Source organism: Oreochromis aureus, linkage group 6, assembly GCF_013358895.1.
Source record: "Oreochromis aureus strain Israel breed Guangdong linkage group 6, ZZ_aureus, whole genome shotgun sequence".
NCBI lineage: Eukaryota > Metazoa > Chordata > Actinopteri > Cichliformes > Cichlidae > Oreochromis > Oreochromis aureus.
Window position 1 is genome coordinate 12,099,110 of NC_052947.1, and position 19,659 is coordinate 12,118,768.

At 40.0% G+C, this 19,659-nt stretch overlaps 1 protein-coding gene across 1 annotated transcript; it reads right to left on the bottom strand.

Annotated features, from left to right (window-relative positions):
- Positions 1-339: 339 nt before the first annotated feature.
- Positions 340-12,295, bottom strand: parn (poly(A)-specific ribonuclease (deadenylation nuclease)). Its single transcript, XM_031752130.2, has 26 exons — positions 12,163-12,295; positions 11,840-11,917; positions 11,669-11,748; positions 11,426-11,493; positions 9,981-10,062; positions 9,750-9,810; positions 6,952-7,120; positions 6,727-6,789; positions 6,596-6,634; positions 6,474-6,516; positions 6,309-6,389; positions 6,136-6,192; positions 5,849-5,926; positions 5,693-5,736; positions 5,536-5,578; positions 4,503-4,578; positions 4,303-4,413; positions 4,157-4,226; positions 4,006-4,061; positions 3,662-3,748; positions 3,501-3,575; positions 3,238-3,406; positions 2,985-3,109; positions 2,518-2,575; positions 2,272-2,432; positions 340-874 (listed from the first exon to the last, which is right to left on the bottom strand). The coding sequence occupies exons 1-26, from the start codon at positions 12,179-12,181 to the stop codon at positions 828-830; spliced, it is 2,040 nt and encodes a 679-aa protein (XP_031607990.1). The 5' UTR covers positions 12,182-12,295; the 3' UTR covers positions 340-827.
- Positions 12,296-19,659: the final 7,364 nt, after the last annotated feature.

Consider the following 19,659-nt stretch of genomic DNA (forward strand, 5'->3'; position numbering starts at 1 on the left):
AAACTGGAGAAGTTGATAGATCTTTTTTCTTTTTTAAAAATGGAAAAAATATTGGACTGCATTAAAATACTAAATAACCCTGACTTTGTAAACTATAGGACCTGTCAAGTGGTATATGTCACAATTTATGACTCACAGGGATACAAAGACTGAGACTCACAGGGATACACAGACTGGACAAACACACACACATCACACACACACACACACACACACACACACACACACACACACACACACACACACACACACACACACACACACACACACACACACACACACACACACACACACACACACACACACACACACACACACACACACACACACACACACACACACACACACACACACACACACACACACACACACACACACACACACACACACACACACACACACACACACACACACACACACAAATATAAGACTGACTACAGGTATCCATCATTAAAACTTGCAAATGTTTCCAAAGTGACAACGTGGATGTGGTGGCAGATACCAGTCTGAACACATCAGAGAATAAATGAACAATAATTTCGATATTAAAGATCTGGTGGTACATCTGTGTGTGTTTACCCAGAAGAGTTGCCTGCTCCTCTGATGTAGGATCAAAATATGGCAGCTGCTGTTATGGCTTGTGTTCTCTGTCAGTAGTCCAGTTATGTAGCTTGGCTGGTAGCTATGGACACGGTATCCACAGCTGTTGGATGAACAAATGAATATAGTATTGTACGACCTTGAAGGAGAATATCCCAAGTGCTTAGGAAGAGAGACTGTGCAGGAGCCCAGTATGAGACAGCGGCCTCTACATGCTTCACCTCTCGCTACCAGACTTCTGGGACTTCGAACAGTGTTGGTGTAGATTCAGCACCTGCACAGGAGAGACATTTTTCACATGACAGAAAAAACCCACAAACATGCTTCCAGTGTCTACATTCACCAGGTCATATTAAACAGTATATGATAAATGTACAGTTTTATTTTTTACCATTAGTCCTCCCCTTCCCTAAACTGCCATGTAATCCCTTACTAACATCCTCAGGCTGTTGTGAACCCTTACATTCTCATCCAATTTCAGCTTTCACAAATGAGACTCCCAGCAACAAAGAAAAAACCCATAGTCCAAGTATATTTGGTGACTATATTATTTCTGTGAGATCAACTACAAGCAGATCTCCTTTGTCAAGTATTCCCTACCTGATCCCCACCATATTTCAGTTTCTCCCAAAATATTCACCTGGAATGTCAAAAAGATGGCATAAAGGCGCCCCCAGTGCCATTTTGCGGCCTCCTGCGGTATCAGTTTCATAATCCTACGTCACCCAGTTTTGTTAGGATGCCTGGGTCGTTGACCCAGAGGTTTTGAGTTAATTATATTTTTTTATCATTTCTAGTCTTTGGTTTCTTTGTTGAAGTTCTGTCTGATGGTTTGTCTCTGTGTAATCCTTAGTTGCTGTCTCCCCTGTCGGCTATATCCCTGTGTCCAGTCTGTGTCTGCCCTGTTCCCACCTCTCTGTTCCCTCTGTAGTGCTTGCCTGTGAGTCTGTGTCTGTAAGTTCAGTCTGTGTTACTTCCTGTTTTACTTTGAAGGTCCGGGTCTTATGTGAATGTGTCCTGCTTTGCTTCCTTGTCTCGTTAGTTCTGATTTCTCCCAGCTGTGCCCTCCTGTGTCTCATTCCCCTCGTTACTTCCCAGTGTACCAACCTTAACAAGTTTAAGTTATTCCATTCACAGGATTTTCAGAAAACTTGACCTCTGACCTTGAGGTCAAGGCCACTGGGATTCGAACTTGCCTGCGATTTTTTGTAGATACACCTATGGTCTCACTCTGAAACTCCTATTTTGCCCTGTTCAAGTTATTGCAGACACTCACACACACACACCCCCCTCCCCTCCTGACAGGTCACTTTCACCTGCACAATATTAGGCTTTTATGTTGTGGCTAATCAGTGCATGTTGAGAAGATATTTAGTTTGTCTTATTTCTATCTAGGATAAAATAAGGAGTAGAGTTAACTAAGGAAAATGCGCAGCTAAGCTGATTTTAGCTACACATCTTTATATTTGACAACACTACTAAGAGCCCAAAGCAGCAAGTCAGCCTGAATCTGACCTGGTCCTGTTTTTACTTCCAGAACATCTAAATGTGACGATGAACCATTACAAAACCAAAAAACCCCCCCAAAAAACAACAAAACAAAACACGTTATGAGGAGAATCTTTGGTTCCAGGTCTGTAAGCAGGTTAATGGACCGTATCAAAAACGCACCTTCAGATTTCTTTTTCTTGTTCTTTTGACCCTTCCTTTTGTGTACCGTTGGAGTTTGTTGCCAAGTGACAGTCCCCTCAGCCTCATTGCCTGGATTTGTACCCTCGGGGCTTTTCTCATCATCAGGGGCTGGACTTAGCCCAGGTGAATCTGATAGATCCCTGCAGAACACAGCAACCATAAGAGGCTTAAATCACAACAAACATGACAACAGTGGCAGCGTAAATGATGGCTGCTTTTACTTACGTCGTCTTCAGCCATCCCTCGGATGTCTTACTCTCGACAGCTTTAGTATTTGCCGCATCTATAAAACAGTGACAACAGTGCACAAGACCCAAGATTATAGCTCAGAGTATTCATTATCATTTAATGGGACACAGCGTGTGTGTAGAAAATGCATTAAGACAGAGCTTTTATTAGTATATAGTATACACTCCCTCACTATTCAGCATAAATATCTTTGGGAGTAGTGTCATCAAAGTCATTTGACATCTCTGCTTTGGAGCAGGTGAATATTACTAAAATTACACAAATCTAGCACTAGAGTACCCAGGCTTGCTTAACTTTAACTCCTTGGCAGTGATGATCATTCACCATGCCACCTGCTCTCATCCTCTGCTAAGTACTTTCCTAGGGGAACCCTGCTGCATACTACCACACTGAAGACAACCCCAAAAAAAAAACAGTACAAATGAACACACGTATTGACACACCATCAGTTTTCATCTTCTTGGTGCCTGTGGTATCTGGGTAAGAGTAGTGACTCCAGCCATCTGTAATTTGAGCATCATCAGCTCCCTGCTCTCCCTGCATGGGACTGATGCTTCGCTTCCTCATCCTACAACAGCAGAAGAATATTTCATGTAAACACAACCTGTGAAAATCTGAAGAAAATACTACAGAAGGGAAAAATGGACAGAATTTCATCAGGAAATGTACAACGTGACGCATTCATTGCACGAGCACCTGGAATATCCAAATCCAGAAGTAGTGGAGCAGGTGTAGTGAGGCTTCACCCAACTGTCCTCTCCCCATGTTTTGGTTGTCTGCTTCTCCTTTTCCTGCTGCTTTCCCTGGATGTACTCTGCATATGTCTGGATCTTGTAGCTCTCTGCATAGCGGCTGGTGTTCATAGCTGTGTTTATTTAAAAAAAAAAAAAAAAGTACAGTTTAAAACATTTATGAAAGATTACTTACTACTTTGTGATTAGCTAAAGCATCACACTCACCTATCTGTACCTGGTCCGTCTGACTTAGGGACACAAAGGCAGACGTGTCGTCTATCCATGAAACCTGGATGTTCCCTGAATAGATAAAGAGCAGAGGGTAAAGATTAAGAATGGCTAATATCTGTTTAAAAGAAGAATTAATGGGCTAAATCGTGACGTACCAAAGGCACTAAAGAGCTGGTAGAGGTCACTAGTCTTCCATTCTTTTGGGAAGGTGACGTACAGGACATGGTCTCTCTTGGGTTGCACTATGCAAGAAGGAGGGAAGAAAGAAACATGTGGACGAGCTGCAGTTTGAATTTGTACCAAGCATATTTTATGTTTGAAACGTAAGTTTGTGTATTGTGTTAGTTCGCTTCTAGAGCTGCTTCACTTTATTTTGGTTTAATACCACCGCAGCTCTAAGAAATGCTAAATATTTAAGATTCGGTCTCGCTTTGTCCAAACCAAGATAATATAATAGTCTATTAGTGACAGTCATGTTGTGTTGCAGTACTTTACTCACAATCTGGTCCTGTGATGTTGAGGTAGGGTATATCTATAATCCTCATCAGAAAAAGCCTTAACAACAGAAAACAAAAGTATTAAAAGGTTTTATTAAAATAAACATGTAAATCAAAATAAAACACTTAAAGCAAATCAATGAAATCACGTACTTATTGAAGAAAGGCTCAATTAATTTGGAACGAGCTGAGATGTATGCTTTGGGCGGAGTCAAGAAAGAACCTGTAAAGGGAAACGACCGAATTTAAAATCAAATATCTGAACTGAAACTTTCTGTGTGAAAAGAATCAGTTATTACCCAGATAGTTGGCCATGGCGATGAAACAAAGGCCAGTGATGTAGGCATCATAACCCGCCTCATGGAGCTGCTCCTGGGCTGTGTCATAGCTGGGGAAGCCCTCTACCGTTTCTGAGAACAGCAGCACAGAGACGGAAGTGTGTCAGCGGGGTTTCCGAACAGTCACTGCATTTCAGACAGAGTCTGCTTTATTTACTCACCAACTTGTGGTGACTTGAAGGGGCTCTCCTTCAGCTGTTTCTCCAACTCTGCCAGAGAAGTATTTGTGATCAATTCCTGAAATGTAAAAGAACATGCCATTATCGCCCTGATCACTTATAATTTACAACAAATCACAAATTATATCTTCAGGTGATTGGAGGGCTCTAGCCACTTGTACCATTACAGTATAATTAGACCTAATTACATAAACTGTCTTAATAAGCCCTACTTAAAATCATAATCAGCTTTTGTGGTCAAGTATGTTGACACCAGAGAAATTAAAGCACGGGAGCTCCTAAAGTACTTACAGAGCAGCGGGGAATTTACAGGTTAACACAGACTTAGTGGACACTAATCTCAAACAAACACATCAGAAGGATGCAGGGATGACATGTTTGAATGTTACAAGCTTTTTGTTTCCATTTGTATTTTGAGCTCTCTTGACTAATTGGATATCAGCAGAATTTTAACAGTGTGTAGGCAAATGTTGTTATTAATGCTACTGTTACTACCAAAACTGCAGGTCAGCTCAATAACAATATGAATCATACTGGCACTTGTTTAGAGTTTGGAAAGGATAACCCAGAGACGTTGCCACTCGGGACTCAGCAGGCAATGCAGCCATCATACTGGGTAACAGTGTTAACCTTTCAGGGAGACTGTTGCCCAAGTGACATCTGAAATGATCTTAGATAAAGACTTCAAAGTAACTGCCCACATCCAGGAAAAACAGCCTACATGGAGCAGAAGACGAATTGAATTTTGAACTCTGTCCAATTAAGATCGAGTTTTAAAATTCATAAACAATTACTGGCTTATAAAATAGGAAATCATAGCCCAGACATTGGCTGGCTGTAGCAGAAGGCCTGAAAAATGGGCCTCATGAGGGTAAGTCAGCAGTTCAGCTGATGGGTTCACAGAAAGTAAACAAAACATAAATTAGCGTTACCCACCCACCCCCCCCCCCCATCTTTTCAATACATCTTAGTGACCAACAGCGATCCACTAAAAGCACTTAAGCAAATGATTTACCTTAAATGGCTGAGTGGAAGCCATCAATTTGGTGTCTAGAAGTCTGCAAGTAAATAAATAAATCCATTAAAACAAACAAGCAAAAAAAAAAACAAAACAAAAAACAACCATGTAAAACCCCTGCTGTAATGACAAAAAACAAATTTAACAACATTACCTTGGGAAGACGCACATCGTAACTTCTTTAAAGTCTTGAAGATCCTAAAAAGAGTACGGCCTTAAATAATGCATACATCTCATACCAAGCTTGAAATTGCTATTTCTTGTACCGAAAATGCATTTTAGCTCCATATTTAAAATATGCACAACATACCTCAGGCAGAGGGCAGTAAAACTGATGGATGGTGTGCATCACATCCAAGAGCATGTTGTGGCCAACAACCAGTTTACCCTGCAAGTTAGAAGGAATGGGTCCATAAATGTCACATTTATGGAAGCAAATTTAAAAGTTTTTCTAAAAAAGCAACACTATTAAAAAAAATAAATAAAAAAAAATAAAAAATTCTTTAGCAAACAAAACTTTGCTCACAAAGTTGAATATTGGTATAAAGCCTCAGTCTATATTCGTGTATAAATCTGTAAGTGAAAAACTAGACTTACAGACTTTGAGATGGCATGGATGACTCTGGAGAAACCGACAGCATCATTTAGCTCCTCCTGTCAGGGGGAGGTGATTCAGTTCTGTTAGTTTTATAAATGCACAAAGCTACAACATGTTTTTCTGAATTTCATACAAGCTTGACAATTAGCACAAGAAACATTTGATAGCTTGCCTGCTCTTTCTCTAGTTTCTGCTGCTCCCTCCGCTTCCTCTCCTCCTCATCAACTTTACTGATTTGTATGTATCGCTCCTTCTGCAAAGACAAAATTTACTTCCAAATTTTCACAAAACAAAAAAAAAGTGAAAAAACAGCTTCACAAACAAAATATAAGCGTACCTTTTCTGTTTCCACAGTTTCCACGTGCAGGCCCTTTGGAAACCTGTAGGAACAAGACAAATGTTAATCTTTAAGCCAAGCAAGACGGTCAAAGCAAAGACAGGGCTTTAAGCAACACTCACTTCCAGTTCAGCGTCTGGTATATCAGCTTTCTCTGAAATCTGGTAAACAAAAGTAGAAATAAAATGAAATTTACATGGTGAAAACCAAAGTTCAGGGTAGATGCAGCTTTTCTAGAAAAGCGTCCAGTTACCCAGTGCATGGTTCCAGGTCCAAAGTCTTCTCAGAGTTACCCAAGAGGGCCTCAACCTTCTCGCTGTAGTGGAAACAAAAATGACTAGAGTATTCAAAAGCAAACAATGTTTCCTTTGTGGCTTCCTTGACCAATACACCACCAAGGACAGCAACCAAAAGCTAAAACATGATCAAAGAACTCATTTGATGCTGTAAAGAAAACAACACCTGAAGCAGCACTTACACAACTTTGTTGATGAAATCTTTATGTTCCTCGGGTACATGTGAAGAGCCTTTGGAGGATGATGGGGAGATAAAGGATGGTGTCCCTACACCATTAGCATGCTGATTCCTCCTCTCCTCTGTCTGCTCTCTCAGCTGGGCTTCCTCTTCCTGATTTAGGTAGGGGATTCCTTTAAAATACCACAAAGCCTCGTTTTTAAACTTTGCATAGTGACCTGGAGCTTATCGCGCTGCTTGTACAAACATGGAATGTGTATCCAGATGAGGTTTAATGCATTTAATATAATGCAACCAATTCATCCCAACTGCATTTGTGGGAGGCCAGGTAGCAGCAGTCACGCTATTGTGCACGGCTGGTCCACTGCTTGCCTGGGACGTGCAATGTTTGTTGACAAATCAGCCGTCTGTGCCAAACTAATTTGCACATTGAGATTAGATGAAATTGCAGGCACACAATCGAGACAGAAAGAATGCAACGTGAAAATAGAGAGAGACCCACGGGTTGTTGATTAACATGATTCAAGCAGGGTTCACTGGGCGTAAATTGGGTGTAGTTGTAATGTGTGGTTTGTGCTCTGGAGTGTGCGCTAAGTGACAAGAAAACGTTTCAGCAATGGGCCACATTCACAATGTGTGCACAGAAACATTTGTGCTTGAATTTGTTCGTACTCGAATGAATTGAAGATGACCGCAGACCATACATATAAACAGATGAAGACTTAGCAGTCTAAGAAAATGTACTCAATTCTTTCAAATGACCACTGCTTTTACTACAACATTATTGTTACAGCTTTCTAAAAATCACCATAACACCCCCCCCCCCCCCCAAAAAAGGCTCAGAATTACAATCAAATACGATTCATTGAGTAATACTATAAAGAATTTAACAAATTCTTTGCTTCCTTTAACACAACACTCTGTAGCCCATCCCCCCCCCCAAAAAAACCCCCAAACCACTGATAACAACAGTAACAGTGACAATGACGCCGTTGCAGTTTAACGTGCAGCTGGAGACTGTTTACACACAGTGAAGAGCAAAGAGGTGGAGTCATTACCAAGACAGTGAGAAACTGTGTTTCTAGTGTCCAAAACAGCAGTGCCATTCCTGTAATCACCATTGAAACCTTTACTGGGAAGAAGCTAGTGGGAGTCCATAAAAGCACCTGATCAACAAACATAAAGCAAACTATGCAGTGATCTCTAAAGAGGAGCACGGTGTGTACTAGACCAGATTCATTTCAAGGCTTTTGTGAAATTTTTCAGATTAAAATACAAAATATTTTACCCATTAAATTACATTGCATTAATATTTAAATATAGAAATGAAAGCTTTTTCACAAACCAATAATTTTTTTTTAAAAAATTGATTTTCAGCAGCACAGAAACTTGGCATCAAAGCACAAAGCAAACTTCAGAATGCTGATATGCTCCCTTTTCTTCACTGCAGCCATCACATTCTCCTTTAAAGGCTTACAGACACAAACCCACTCGTCCGTTTATAGAAACTCAAACATGAACACACAACAAATCTGCCTCATCCAGGAGATAAAACTCTGCCAGAGAGTACTTTACAGTACAGTGGTCCCTCGCTTTAACGCGGTTCACCTTTCCCGGAATTTTTGTTTGCATTTTTGCTTTTTAAATTTTTTTTTTTTTTAATTTATTATTTTATAAACAGCGCATTGTGTTCTGCGTCCTGGCTGTAGACCATTGTCAATCTCGTGCCGTGTCTCCTGTCCAGTACAGAATGCGTTCAGCTTGTCAAATTTACATACATCTTCGATCGCTAGCAGTGTGACTCTGAAGTGCTGTACTGTATGTTTGTAAGTTTTCTCCCCAACAAACACAACAATGTTGACAAAACATTTTGCACCGTCAAAGGCACCTGCGGTAGCACCCAAAATGCAGGGGAAAAGAAAAGTTGGACTTCTGGACATGCTAAAGGGAGGTAGAAGTTACTGTATGTTTCGGACCTTAAGGCACACTGGATTATAAAGCGCATTAAGCGAATTTAACATGGCACCTTACTTCAGTCAAAGGGTTTATTTTCTGTTTGTTTTCCTGACAGATGTTTTATGCGGTTAAACAATGTCTAAAATGGAAACTAAATAATTAGTTCATTTTGAAAGAGCTGCCCAATGCAACATACAGATGAAGATACATTTCACCATCCTTTCCTTAACTGGTTGATGGTGCCTTGATGCGTGTTTATTTTATGGTTAATCTTATTATCATTTATTAAAAAGGACTTCCATCAGTGCTGGGTGTCACCGCTTATGTAACTTTGTTTAATTAGTTTCTAGTATTCCACAGATGCTGAAGGACATGGATGTTTTTCAGTAACTGCTGTGTTTCTCTTTAGAGGCTGACCATCATCCTTCCTGTGGAAACTTATTTTAAAGCTGCACCTTTTCTGGCTTCCTCCTCGAAACCCTTATTTCAGCTTCTTAAGCTGGACGACTTCTGCTCCCCCCCCCCTTGCAGTACAGGCTTCTCCCTCACCTCAAAGTACAAAGGTTTTCATTTATATTGTATATTGTAAAAGGCTGCTGACGTAGAATGATTCTGATTCACTAACATACCCACGGTGGCAAGAAAACTGGCCAGAGCACATGGTTCATAAATCTGATGGCAATCTTGTGCGTGCACTCCACCATAACTGCTATAAAGTAGAAGCAGAAAACCCTTTATAGCTTTTATGAGTAATTATATATTAAGTCTAGTGGCCAAGTAATCACAGTGAGCTTCCATTTTAAGATTTTTGTATAACAATAGATATAACTGCTTTTTTGCACTCACCGTGACAGAACACCTTGTTGAAGTCAAATCCCTGACTGGCCAGGAAGTCGATACTGGAACTCTGAAATGACAAAATGTGTTTGTGTTCATACTTTTATTAAAGCTGTCTGCAGCTGAACCAGCATTTCATGAAGCACCATTTTAAACCATCTAAATCTCTCCGAATCCAAAAGGTCATATCCCAGTTGCTTATTAAGAAGCAATTCAATAATCTTGAGGAACAATACTCACTTGACAGATGAACTTTATGTCAGGAGATGTCCTGTTGAACGGTTTAGGGAATATATAAAAGTTAAAGGGCTTTGTGATGTACCTGCAGAGGAAGGAAATGGGGAGTCGGGGGGTGGGGGAGAGAAATAATTTAAGTTCCTGGGAGTTTATTGCAATAACCTGCAGACATGCATATGGTTCACCCCCAATAGCAGAATTGTTCCCCTAAAACCCATTAACAGTATTTGGATTGTTTTTATTGGAATAAAAACAGACTGATTGAAACAACTGAGACTAGACCTCAAACCCGCTGCAACACCAGTGAGTTCTTGGACACCTATCATCAACTCATTATCCCTCGAAAGCCTAGCAGGAGTAACCCCTTGAAGCTCTTTCTTGAACTGAGCAGTTTGTCATTTTTCAGGCCCGTTTATAGAACCTCCAGTCATTTAGGTGCTGATCATTGCTTCCAGTACTTTACATCTTTTAAGCCCCACAGGGAGACTGGGCTTCAATTATGGATTGCTACAATCACTGACAAATATTTTGCAAGGTATACAGACACACACACAAAAATTACAGTGTCTTCAGGGCCAGGATTTAACATGACAAATGCACAGAGAACTAAGTGGTTTAAACTGTATGCATCACAAAAGTAAACCAAACGATGGCTCAATAGGCCAAAATAGGACATCAACCTCCTTGTAAGTAGAAATAAATGAGGAAAACTAGGAATAGGATGAATTGATGAATAAAAACAAAAAAAATGCCTGCACCTATGTCAATCTATGAGATTCTGACTACACTCTGCAAGTAGTTGATTTGAATACCTGCTTATGCAATCAGCAAAAGATTGACCAGTTTCCCTGATTTATCACAGTTATACTCTGTATTACCGGAAAGAGAAGCCAGTTACGCAACAGCAGACCGGCTTCATCTTTTATTGCCATATTGATGCACCAGAGTTGCTTTGAAGACAGCACCTGACTGAGTGGTCACAGGCCTGGTCCCCACCTTCAAAGTAACCATATCAAAAGCAACAAGCCTAATATTACTGGAAAGAGTTGCTTTAATTTTGGTCTCCGACCACCTCTTTCCCTAAACAGATTATGATAATGTGCCTAGAAACTGCACTATCCCAGACACTCATTTGAAATGGTACAAAGCAATGGGCAAGTAGTAAGCCTGGAGGCTTTTGGGCCTAATTGTGGGCAGTGATCCATTTCATAATCCGGCTTTAAGTGTGAGAATGCCCAAGGAGGAGAACATCAGTAGATAAGTCTGAATCTAAAACAGTATGCCTACACTTGACCAGAGGCCATCTGTGGTGTATGCATATGGTGCACTTCAATGTAAAGGACCACAACCCAGCAAACTAATGGGAGTCCAGTAGTTTGTTAGTCATTTTCGTGTTTCACCAATTAGAATAACACATTTAGTGTATTCAACAAACAGATACCACTCACTTTGACTTTGCCTGGTCGTACTTGAAGGTACACAAACCAAACTGGAACAAGAGGAAGTCCATGGAATGCTGCAGGCATGGAGAGAAACACATGTTAACACGTTCAAACACGATAAACTGTAAAGTGAAAGTGTTCAAGCTACTGCAGGACCATAAAGGAAGTAGAGGATCCCACTAGAATTGTGTGTATGGAGGATGCGACATTATTTAATATGCATAAACTGCGTTTCTCGACGTTGCTAACCTTTTTAAGCTTCGTGTATCGCTCTTCCGGTGTGTCCAGTCCATTGGTTAGTGCACTGACATTAGGACCGTCGCTTATCCCTTTAAAATAAACAATTAAAAAAATTTCAGTTTCCACACATAATGCTGGGGACTTCAATCCTAACGTCTGCTATAGCTCTGACACGGATACCTGAAAATTCCCCATCGATGGCAAGGAAGTCAGCCTCTTCTATCGCGCTGTACACAGTGTTTAAGCAGTCTTTATAATCTGAGAGAAGGAAAAAGTCAGTCAGTATCAGAACGCTAGCACAATGCTAGCCAGCATTCGAACCCACTGCAGCTATCAAGCTAGCTAGGTAGCTTGCTCGCAGGCAGCACTCACACTGGGATGTTCATTTTCAGTGTGGTCAGTACTAAATATTTTTCATACCACTAGTCTGTTTCATCCTATCGTGAAATGTATGGTGAGACAAAAACTCCGTAAATCGCTGAAAACGGTGTCTGGCTACTTACTTTTCCGTGTAACCTCCATCCCTACACAATGACTGGACCCGGCTGACAGCTACCGTTAGCTAGCCTTCGTCAATTGGCTTTTAACCCGTTTGACATACACTTCCGGCGGCGGTGCCGCAGCACGAAGTACCGGTGTCGCGGTCAGGCATCTTTGTAGCTTTTGAGCTGAAAGAAATTTAACTGACAATAATAAAATGACATTATTTAAAATAAATGTTCCAGTTTTTTAATGAAGGCTTTGGGGCATATTTATAGAGTAACACTTAAAACACGATTTTGCAATTTATTGCAGGTGTTCAGTTATTTTCCTTAATTTATCCTTAATTTTATTTCCCTTTTAAATTCCATTTCTTTTTCATATTTAATATTTTCTGTAAAGTTTAAATAGATCTATCAGATTTGAAAAAAAAAAATCCTACTAGAAGCAAATCTCTACAAAATCGACAGCCATCTTGAAACGCCTACAGCTACTAATCTGGGCAGTTCTCCAGGATTTCTGAAGGTCTTTCAAAGGTTTTTTTGTGGACACTGGCTGCTTTTTCACTCATTTTCAGTCCATTTGCAGAGGAATGTTTTGTCACTTGTAAAACACAGTGGAGGGTCTGTCATAGTTTGGAGCGGCCTTTCAGTCAGTGGTATTGGAGTTTGTCAAAATTAATGGAAGTATAGGTCAAAATCAACAGATTTTGATCCACAATGCAATACCATCATTGTTATCAGCATGACAATGATCCCAAACACACTGCCAATGAATTAAAAGCATACCTGGGTAGAAAAGCACACAATTGGATACGATCAGTCATGGACTGGCCTCCCTAGAGCCCAGACCTCCACACCATTGAAGCAGCGTGGGATCATTTTTACAGAGAAGAGAACAAAAGGCAGCAAAAATCCAATGAAGAGCTATAAATGTCTCGAGAACTATTCCTGAAGACTACTGAAAGAAATGTCAAGACAGCTGCCTATAAGGCAGTTCAAACTTGTTAGAAGTTTGAACTGTACTTCCATGTATGTTTGCATGCCTTCATCCACCCCCTTTCCATTTTCTAGCAAAATATAAAGAAAAGGGAGTTGCTCAAGACTTTTGCACAGTATTGTAGCTCTTTTCAGTCATCTCTTTTATTCTTGCCTACTGCATCATTGTGATCATTATTTGTCATTTCTGGCTTGTTTCGAGGTACAATCTTGATTCGAACTCCCCCTTCCCCATTTTGCACCCATGATACTTACACTTACCAGTGGCAAACATCTCCATCCTTACAGTTCTTTATGTGCAAAACATACCACACATTTTTTCTCTTCATATTCTTCACAGTGACAGAATTCATCTCAAACACTGAACAAAAACCATTAACTCTGCGTGCACCTGTCAAGCTGTACAAATGGTGCCTTGTAGGAGGCTGTGTTTTGTGGATCTTATATCTGTGGGCTACTCCAGATCTTGACTGATTTGTAACTGTTAGTTCCAGATGTGTTGTAAAGTGGTGACTTAATTCAATCTGGCAGTGTGTCTGCCACTGATTTTCTTAGAGCCGGAACAGCTTCTGCAATTATTATATGCATTTGTCAAAGGAATATATATAAAAAAATCTTTTTCAATAGAAAATGTCTTCCCAGTGGAAGAAGCAAGGGGTGAGGTGTTTTCTCCATTGAAATGCAAAGATGACATTTCAAAAAATAGGGACAGGAAGGTTTTCCTTTTCTTACTTTTTTTATAAAGGAAATGGAAAAGAAAAGCTTCTGCTTGTATGTATTTTCTCAGGGGGTGTAAAGCTGTAGAATTACATTTTTTACTTCTCAGAATCAAATGTGAAATGCCACATCTTTTCTAGTCGTCACACTGAAAGCATTTTATGCTCAGTAGAAATGTAAAAAGTTTGGTTTGGTTTTATTTTTAGAGTTTTACTATGTGTTAGGATCGAGACAGAATGTACGCATACTATATTTTATTATTATCATTGCTACAAAAGGAGGATTAAATAATAATAATAGTATGAACAGATCTCACACCAGAACAAACAAAGGGAAATGCAGGAGCAAACCAACTGTTGGGATGACTCACACAGAAAAACAAATTAGAGCACAGTCCGACATGGTGACAAATGCTTACATAAGAGATGAATGACAAGTCAGATTAAACAGATTTAATTAAATATGGTTAACGAGTGGAAGTGATAGAGTGTGGGGGAGGGTGTGGGGAAGGGTGTGGGGGTGTGTGCATTAACCTTCAGCTGAATCACAACTAATCTGAGGAAGCCCTGATTTTTAAATGACCTTTAAGGTGTCGCTTCACATTTGCTGCCGTTCTCTTTTTCCTCCCAAATACTCGGTGATAGAACGGAGAGATCTGTGCACTTCTCAGAAACAGCAAGGATGCTTAATTATTCTCCAGCTTGAAAAGGAAAAATCTTTGTCTGCTAAATGTGAAAAGAAAAGTCACCTGTAATAGCTGAGCAACACCTGAACGAGTCGCAACGTTTCCACGACAAATATAGATTTTGTAACTTGATTCATTTCAGAAAATTCATTTCCCTGAAGGATGTTTGCTCTTGTAATACTGAGAACACGTTGAGTTTGAATAAAGATTTTGGCTTTAAAAGGGAAACGTTTTTGCTGACATGGTGACAGTACCCTCACATATGTTATACTGAACGAGTTTCTGGTCACAGTAATCGTATCATTTGTTCAGACTGGCAGCAAACACATGTCACATCAAGGTTTGTTGTGGTGCCGGTGATCTCAGCATTAGCTTCTGACAGGCCAACAATTCAAACAACTCTCATCCTCCAGATATGGATAGATTATAGCTTAACTATCAAATCAGTCTGTGGATGTTTGTATTACAGTGATCAGCTTTAGTGACTCAACACTTGAGTGTCAGCTAGCACAGAAATAATCTTTAACTTATGTTATTGTTACCTGTAAAATAGTTTTAGGAATACAAGCTTTATACTTCAAATCTCTTTCAGTGCAAATTGACTACTTTGCAACATCTCATGAGTTTCTCTTGCTCTGTATTTTTTTAATCTTCTAATCCTTCCTTTTTTCTCCTCTTTCCCTCCCTGGGTGAGTCCTGACCATTGTATTCCCATCATTTGACAGCTTTTCATTTGTTGTCTTTTGTACACTGATCTGGTATAAAATTACGAGCACTGACAGATGACAGGTAAAGTGAATAACACTTGTTATTTCTTCATCGTGGCACCTGTTAGTGGGTGGGATATATTAGGGAACAAGTCAACATTTGTCTTCAAGGTTGGTGTTAGAAGCAGAAAATGGGCAAGCATAAGGACCAAAGCAAGTTAGACAAGGGCTAAACTGTGATGACTGGGTGAGAGCATCTCCAAAACTGCAGCTCCTGTGGGGTGTTCCCAGTCTGCAGTGGTGAGTGTCTATCAAAAATGATCCAAGGAAAAAACGGTAGTGAATGAGTGTCAAGGTCTTGGGTGGGCAAGGGCTCATTGATGCACTTGGGGAGTGATGGTTGGCCTGTGTGGTCTGATCCAACATGCAAACTATGCAGATAAAGTTAATGTTAATGCAGATAAGTTAAAGTTAATGCCACAAAACAAAAATGGTTCTGGAAAAGTTTGAGGGCGCACAACAACAGGTTTGAGGCATTGGCCTAAAATTCCCCAGATCTCAATCTAGTCAAGCATCTGTGGGGGATGTGCTAGACAAACCGCAAAGTCTGATCCATGGAGGCCCCAACTCACAACTTACACTTTCCCATAGCACTTAAAATATCTATTGCTAACATCTTGGTGCCAGATACTACAGCGCAACTTCAGGGGTCTAGTGGAGTCCGTGCCTTGATGGGTCAGGGCTGCTTTGGTAGCAAAGGAGGAAAAAAACTTTTTCTGAAAACAGCTCCAATTTACAAAACACACAGTTTTTTTTTTTGTGCAAAAATCCATAAATAGGCATTAGATTCTGATATTTTTTAGTTCAAAAAGTGATTTTATCATCCACAGTTAGTCTTTTTAGTATAAAAAACCGTGGAAGATGCCCATTTTTGCTGTTCAAGACTGCTCAAGCCTCATTAGCTTCTGCTCAACCACAAGAAGCCTCCTTCAGACAAAATGATGACCTCTTACAGTGAAAAGACGTTACGAGTTTAGGATGGACTCATGAACCACTTGGTTCAGTACAGTTCTGTTCAAAAAGTCATAGCTGCTATGTTTGTTTGTTGCCCCCCCTGCCCTGCTACATCTTATTCAAAGGCTTCCCCATTCATACACCAAACATTCAGCTCTAATACGGACTGCCTTCAGTTTAGTCTGTTCCTAGTATACGTTATTAAGATCATTTCAGTATAAAACCTACAGAACATAAGCCTGCCAAAGCCTTTGAGCACTCCACATAATATCAATAACTCAGCAGCATATTATTTAAGCCAGCTTTTCACATCATAATTGTTTGATTTTAATTTACTGCCAATCCCAGCTGAGCAGTCAACAGCGCTGTTTCACCACTGAGGAACTCCACCACAACTGCCACTCTAATCCTCGACAAGTGTCGATTAAGTCCAAGTTTTCATTTTCAATAAATTTTCATTTGTTTGTACATGAACTGTTTCAGGAACCATGCTGCCAGGAAACAATCACAGCAAACGAAAACTTTTATGTACTAATGTTCATGCAGTCATTTTTTAAGACAGGCTTCCAAAATGTAGACTTAACCTTTAACTGACAGATGGGAAGCGACTGAAACAAATGTCCTCAGTTAGTGTCATATGCAGCCTCCACATCTTGAGGATAAGGCAGGACCTGTGGCATTTCAAAAGTAAGGTAGTATGTGTTATATGTTCAGAGTCAATTAACTTGAGTGTACACATCACACTATATCACAGTTAGTACTATTGTATTTTCCCTGGAAGCTCAAACCACTGTATCATTTGGCACATGTTTTGGTGTGTTTGTCATGTAAGCTTCTGGTAGTTTTATTCAGGTAGAGCGATTAAGCGTTTCTTTCTTTCTTTTTGTCATGTTTAAAATAAGGTTAATGAAAAAACAAGTAATCCCTAAGAGCCCAAAGATCAGGCTTTACACTGCTCATACATGGTCAATTTGGTACAGTTTTCTTTCCTACACTTTGATCTGCATAATGTCAAACAGAGTAGATGTCCTTAATATCTCCAGAAACACATTTCTAGCTGTTAGCACAGTGGCCTTGCTGTTCAAACCTTCTATCTGTGAAGGGCAGAGAGTCAGTAGGAAGCTGGTTTAAAGGGAGGGGGTCCTTAAAGGAGAGAGGAGTTAAACAGTGAAAGAAAGCTGTTATAAGTTAAAGAATAAAATATTGAGCTGGAAATGCCTATAAAAGGTCCCCTTCAGCTGCTTGTTAACACAAATATCTAATTACCCAATCACGTGGTAGTCACTCATTGCATTTAGGTACGCAGATATGATCAAGATGACCTGCAGAAGTTCAAACTGAGCATCAGAATGATTTAAGTGACTTTGAATGTGGCATGGTTGTTGGTGCCAGACAGGCTGGTCTGACTACTTCACAAACTGCTGATCCACTGGAATCAGCAGTTTGTGATCCCAGTAGACACAGCCATCTCTTGGGTTTACAGAGAATGAAAAGAGAAAGAGAAGATAACCAGTGAGCTGCAGTTTTCTTGGGAAAAGTGCCTTGTTGATAGCAGAGGAGGGAAGAATGGCCAGACTGCTTGAAGCTGATTGTAAAGTAACAATAACTCAAATAACCACTCATAACAAAAAGGTATGCAGAAGCCCATCTCTGAATGCACAATATGTTGACTTTGAAGCAGATAGTATAATCTTCTACAGCAGTAGAAGACCTCACCGGCTGTCAGCCAAAGGCAGGAAACAGAAGCTACAATTCACATGAGCTCTCCAAAACTGGACAAGAAAACATTGGAAAACACATTGTCTGATCTGTTGGCTCAGAATTTGGCATAAAAAAACAGACTCCACAACCTTCCTGAATATTGTTGCTGACCATGTCCATCCCTTTATGACCATCATGTGACCACCATGTCACAAAGCTTAGGTCATTTCAAACGGATTTCTTGAACATAGCAATGAGTTCACTGCACTGAAATGTGCTCTAGAGTCACCAGATCCAGTCACCAGAAAAAGGGCGTCCAACCCGGTACTAGCAACTTGTAACTAATGAAGTAGCGAGTTGTCAAACTCAAATAGAAAGTTATTTCTTAGTTTTCTTTCAGTTGTCCAGACTCTTTGAAATTCCTTGTTAAACAACACTGAAAATTCCTTTTCATTCATTATACATATATTTATGACAGTCGTCAAGTTAATATTTGAGTGCCGTAACGAGTGATATTTTCCCCTGGCATGACAATCCAGCGTTAAGTTTGACTTTGATCAGGTATGAATGCTTTGTATTAACCAGTTCTATTAGCATAACATAATCTGGAAGACTTGATTTAATTTACCACCATCATTTTCAGCTTACAATATAAGTATAACCTAATATAAGATAAGTAATTTTGCTCATGATGTGTATTTTTCTGGCAATGCTTTTTGTGGCCATTTAAAAAAACTTTCTCGTACAAAACTGTGATGGATTAGGTGTTTACTTCCAAATAGTGACAAAGCCGTCAAGACCACAAATTCAACATTTAATTAGACAATGAAAATGAATAGGAAAAAAAATCTATCCATAAATAACTCGGCTAACAAAACCCTGAAACAAAGCAGAATATTAAATTCACTGATATTTTCTGATGGCCAATATAAAATTCAATTATTCATTCAGTGTTTTTGAAAAGTGTAGCTTTTGCAAGTTTTAATAGCTTTTAAATTATGGAACTAGATCTGATTTGTAAATTCTTGTAAAGCCATTCATAAATTTTGCTGTGCTGCACGATAAGGCTGAAAGCAGAAGAAATCACTTGATCATTACCAACTTCACCAGTTTTGCAGAGGGTGGGTGTCACATTTTTGTTTCTTTCCATTCACAGTTGGGGATAGGCTCCAGCCTTCCCATGACCCTGAACTGGATAAATGGAAGTAAATGAATGGATGGATGGTGATCTTTAAATCCAGAGTTGCATACAGACATCAGCACAAACTTGGAGGGTAAAAATAGACAAGCACCACATGAGGGTGCTGTACCCCAGAAATTGAGATTTGTTTTTTAACTTGCTATTACATAGTCCTATTCCACTCTCCCTTTCACACACACACACACACACACACACACACACACACACACACACACACACACACACACACACACACACACACACACACACACACACACACATATGCACACAGGCGCACAAGGGTTCTTGAGATCACTGTAAAACCATTCTATGCTTCTTTTCCATCAAAGTCCACCATACCTTTTCAGTCAAAAGGAGCACAATGGGGAGTCTGCAAACTGGGCAGAGTAGGAAGTGAATGAAAGAACGAAATGAAGTGAAGGCGAGGGGATGAATGGTGGGAGAGAGGCAGAGAAGGGGTGGAGGCGAGAAGGGGAGTAGCAATTTGTGGAAAAAGC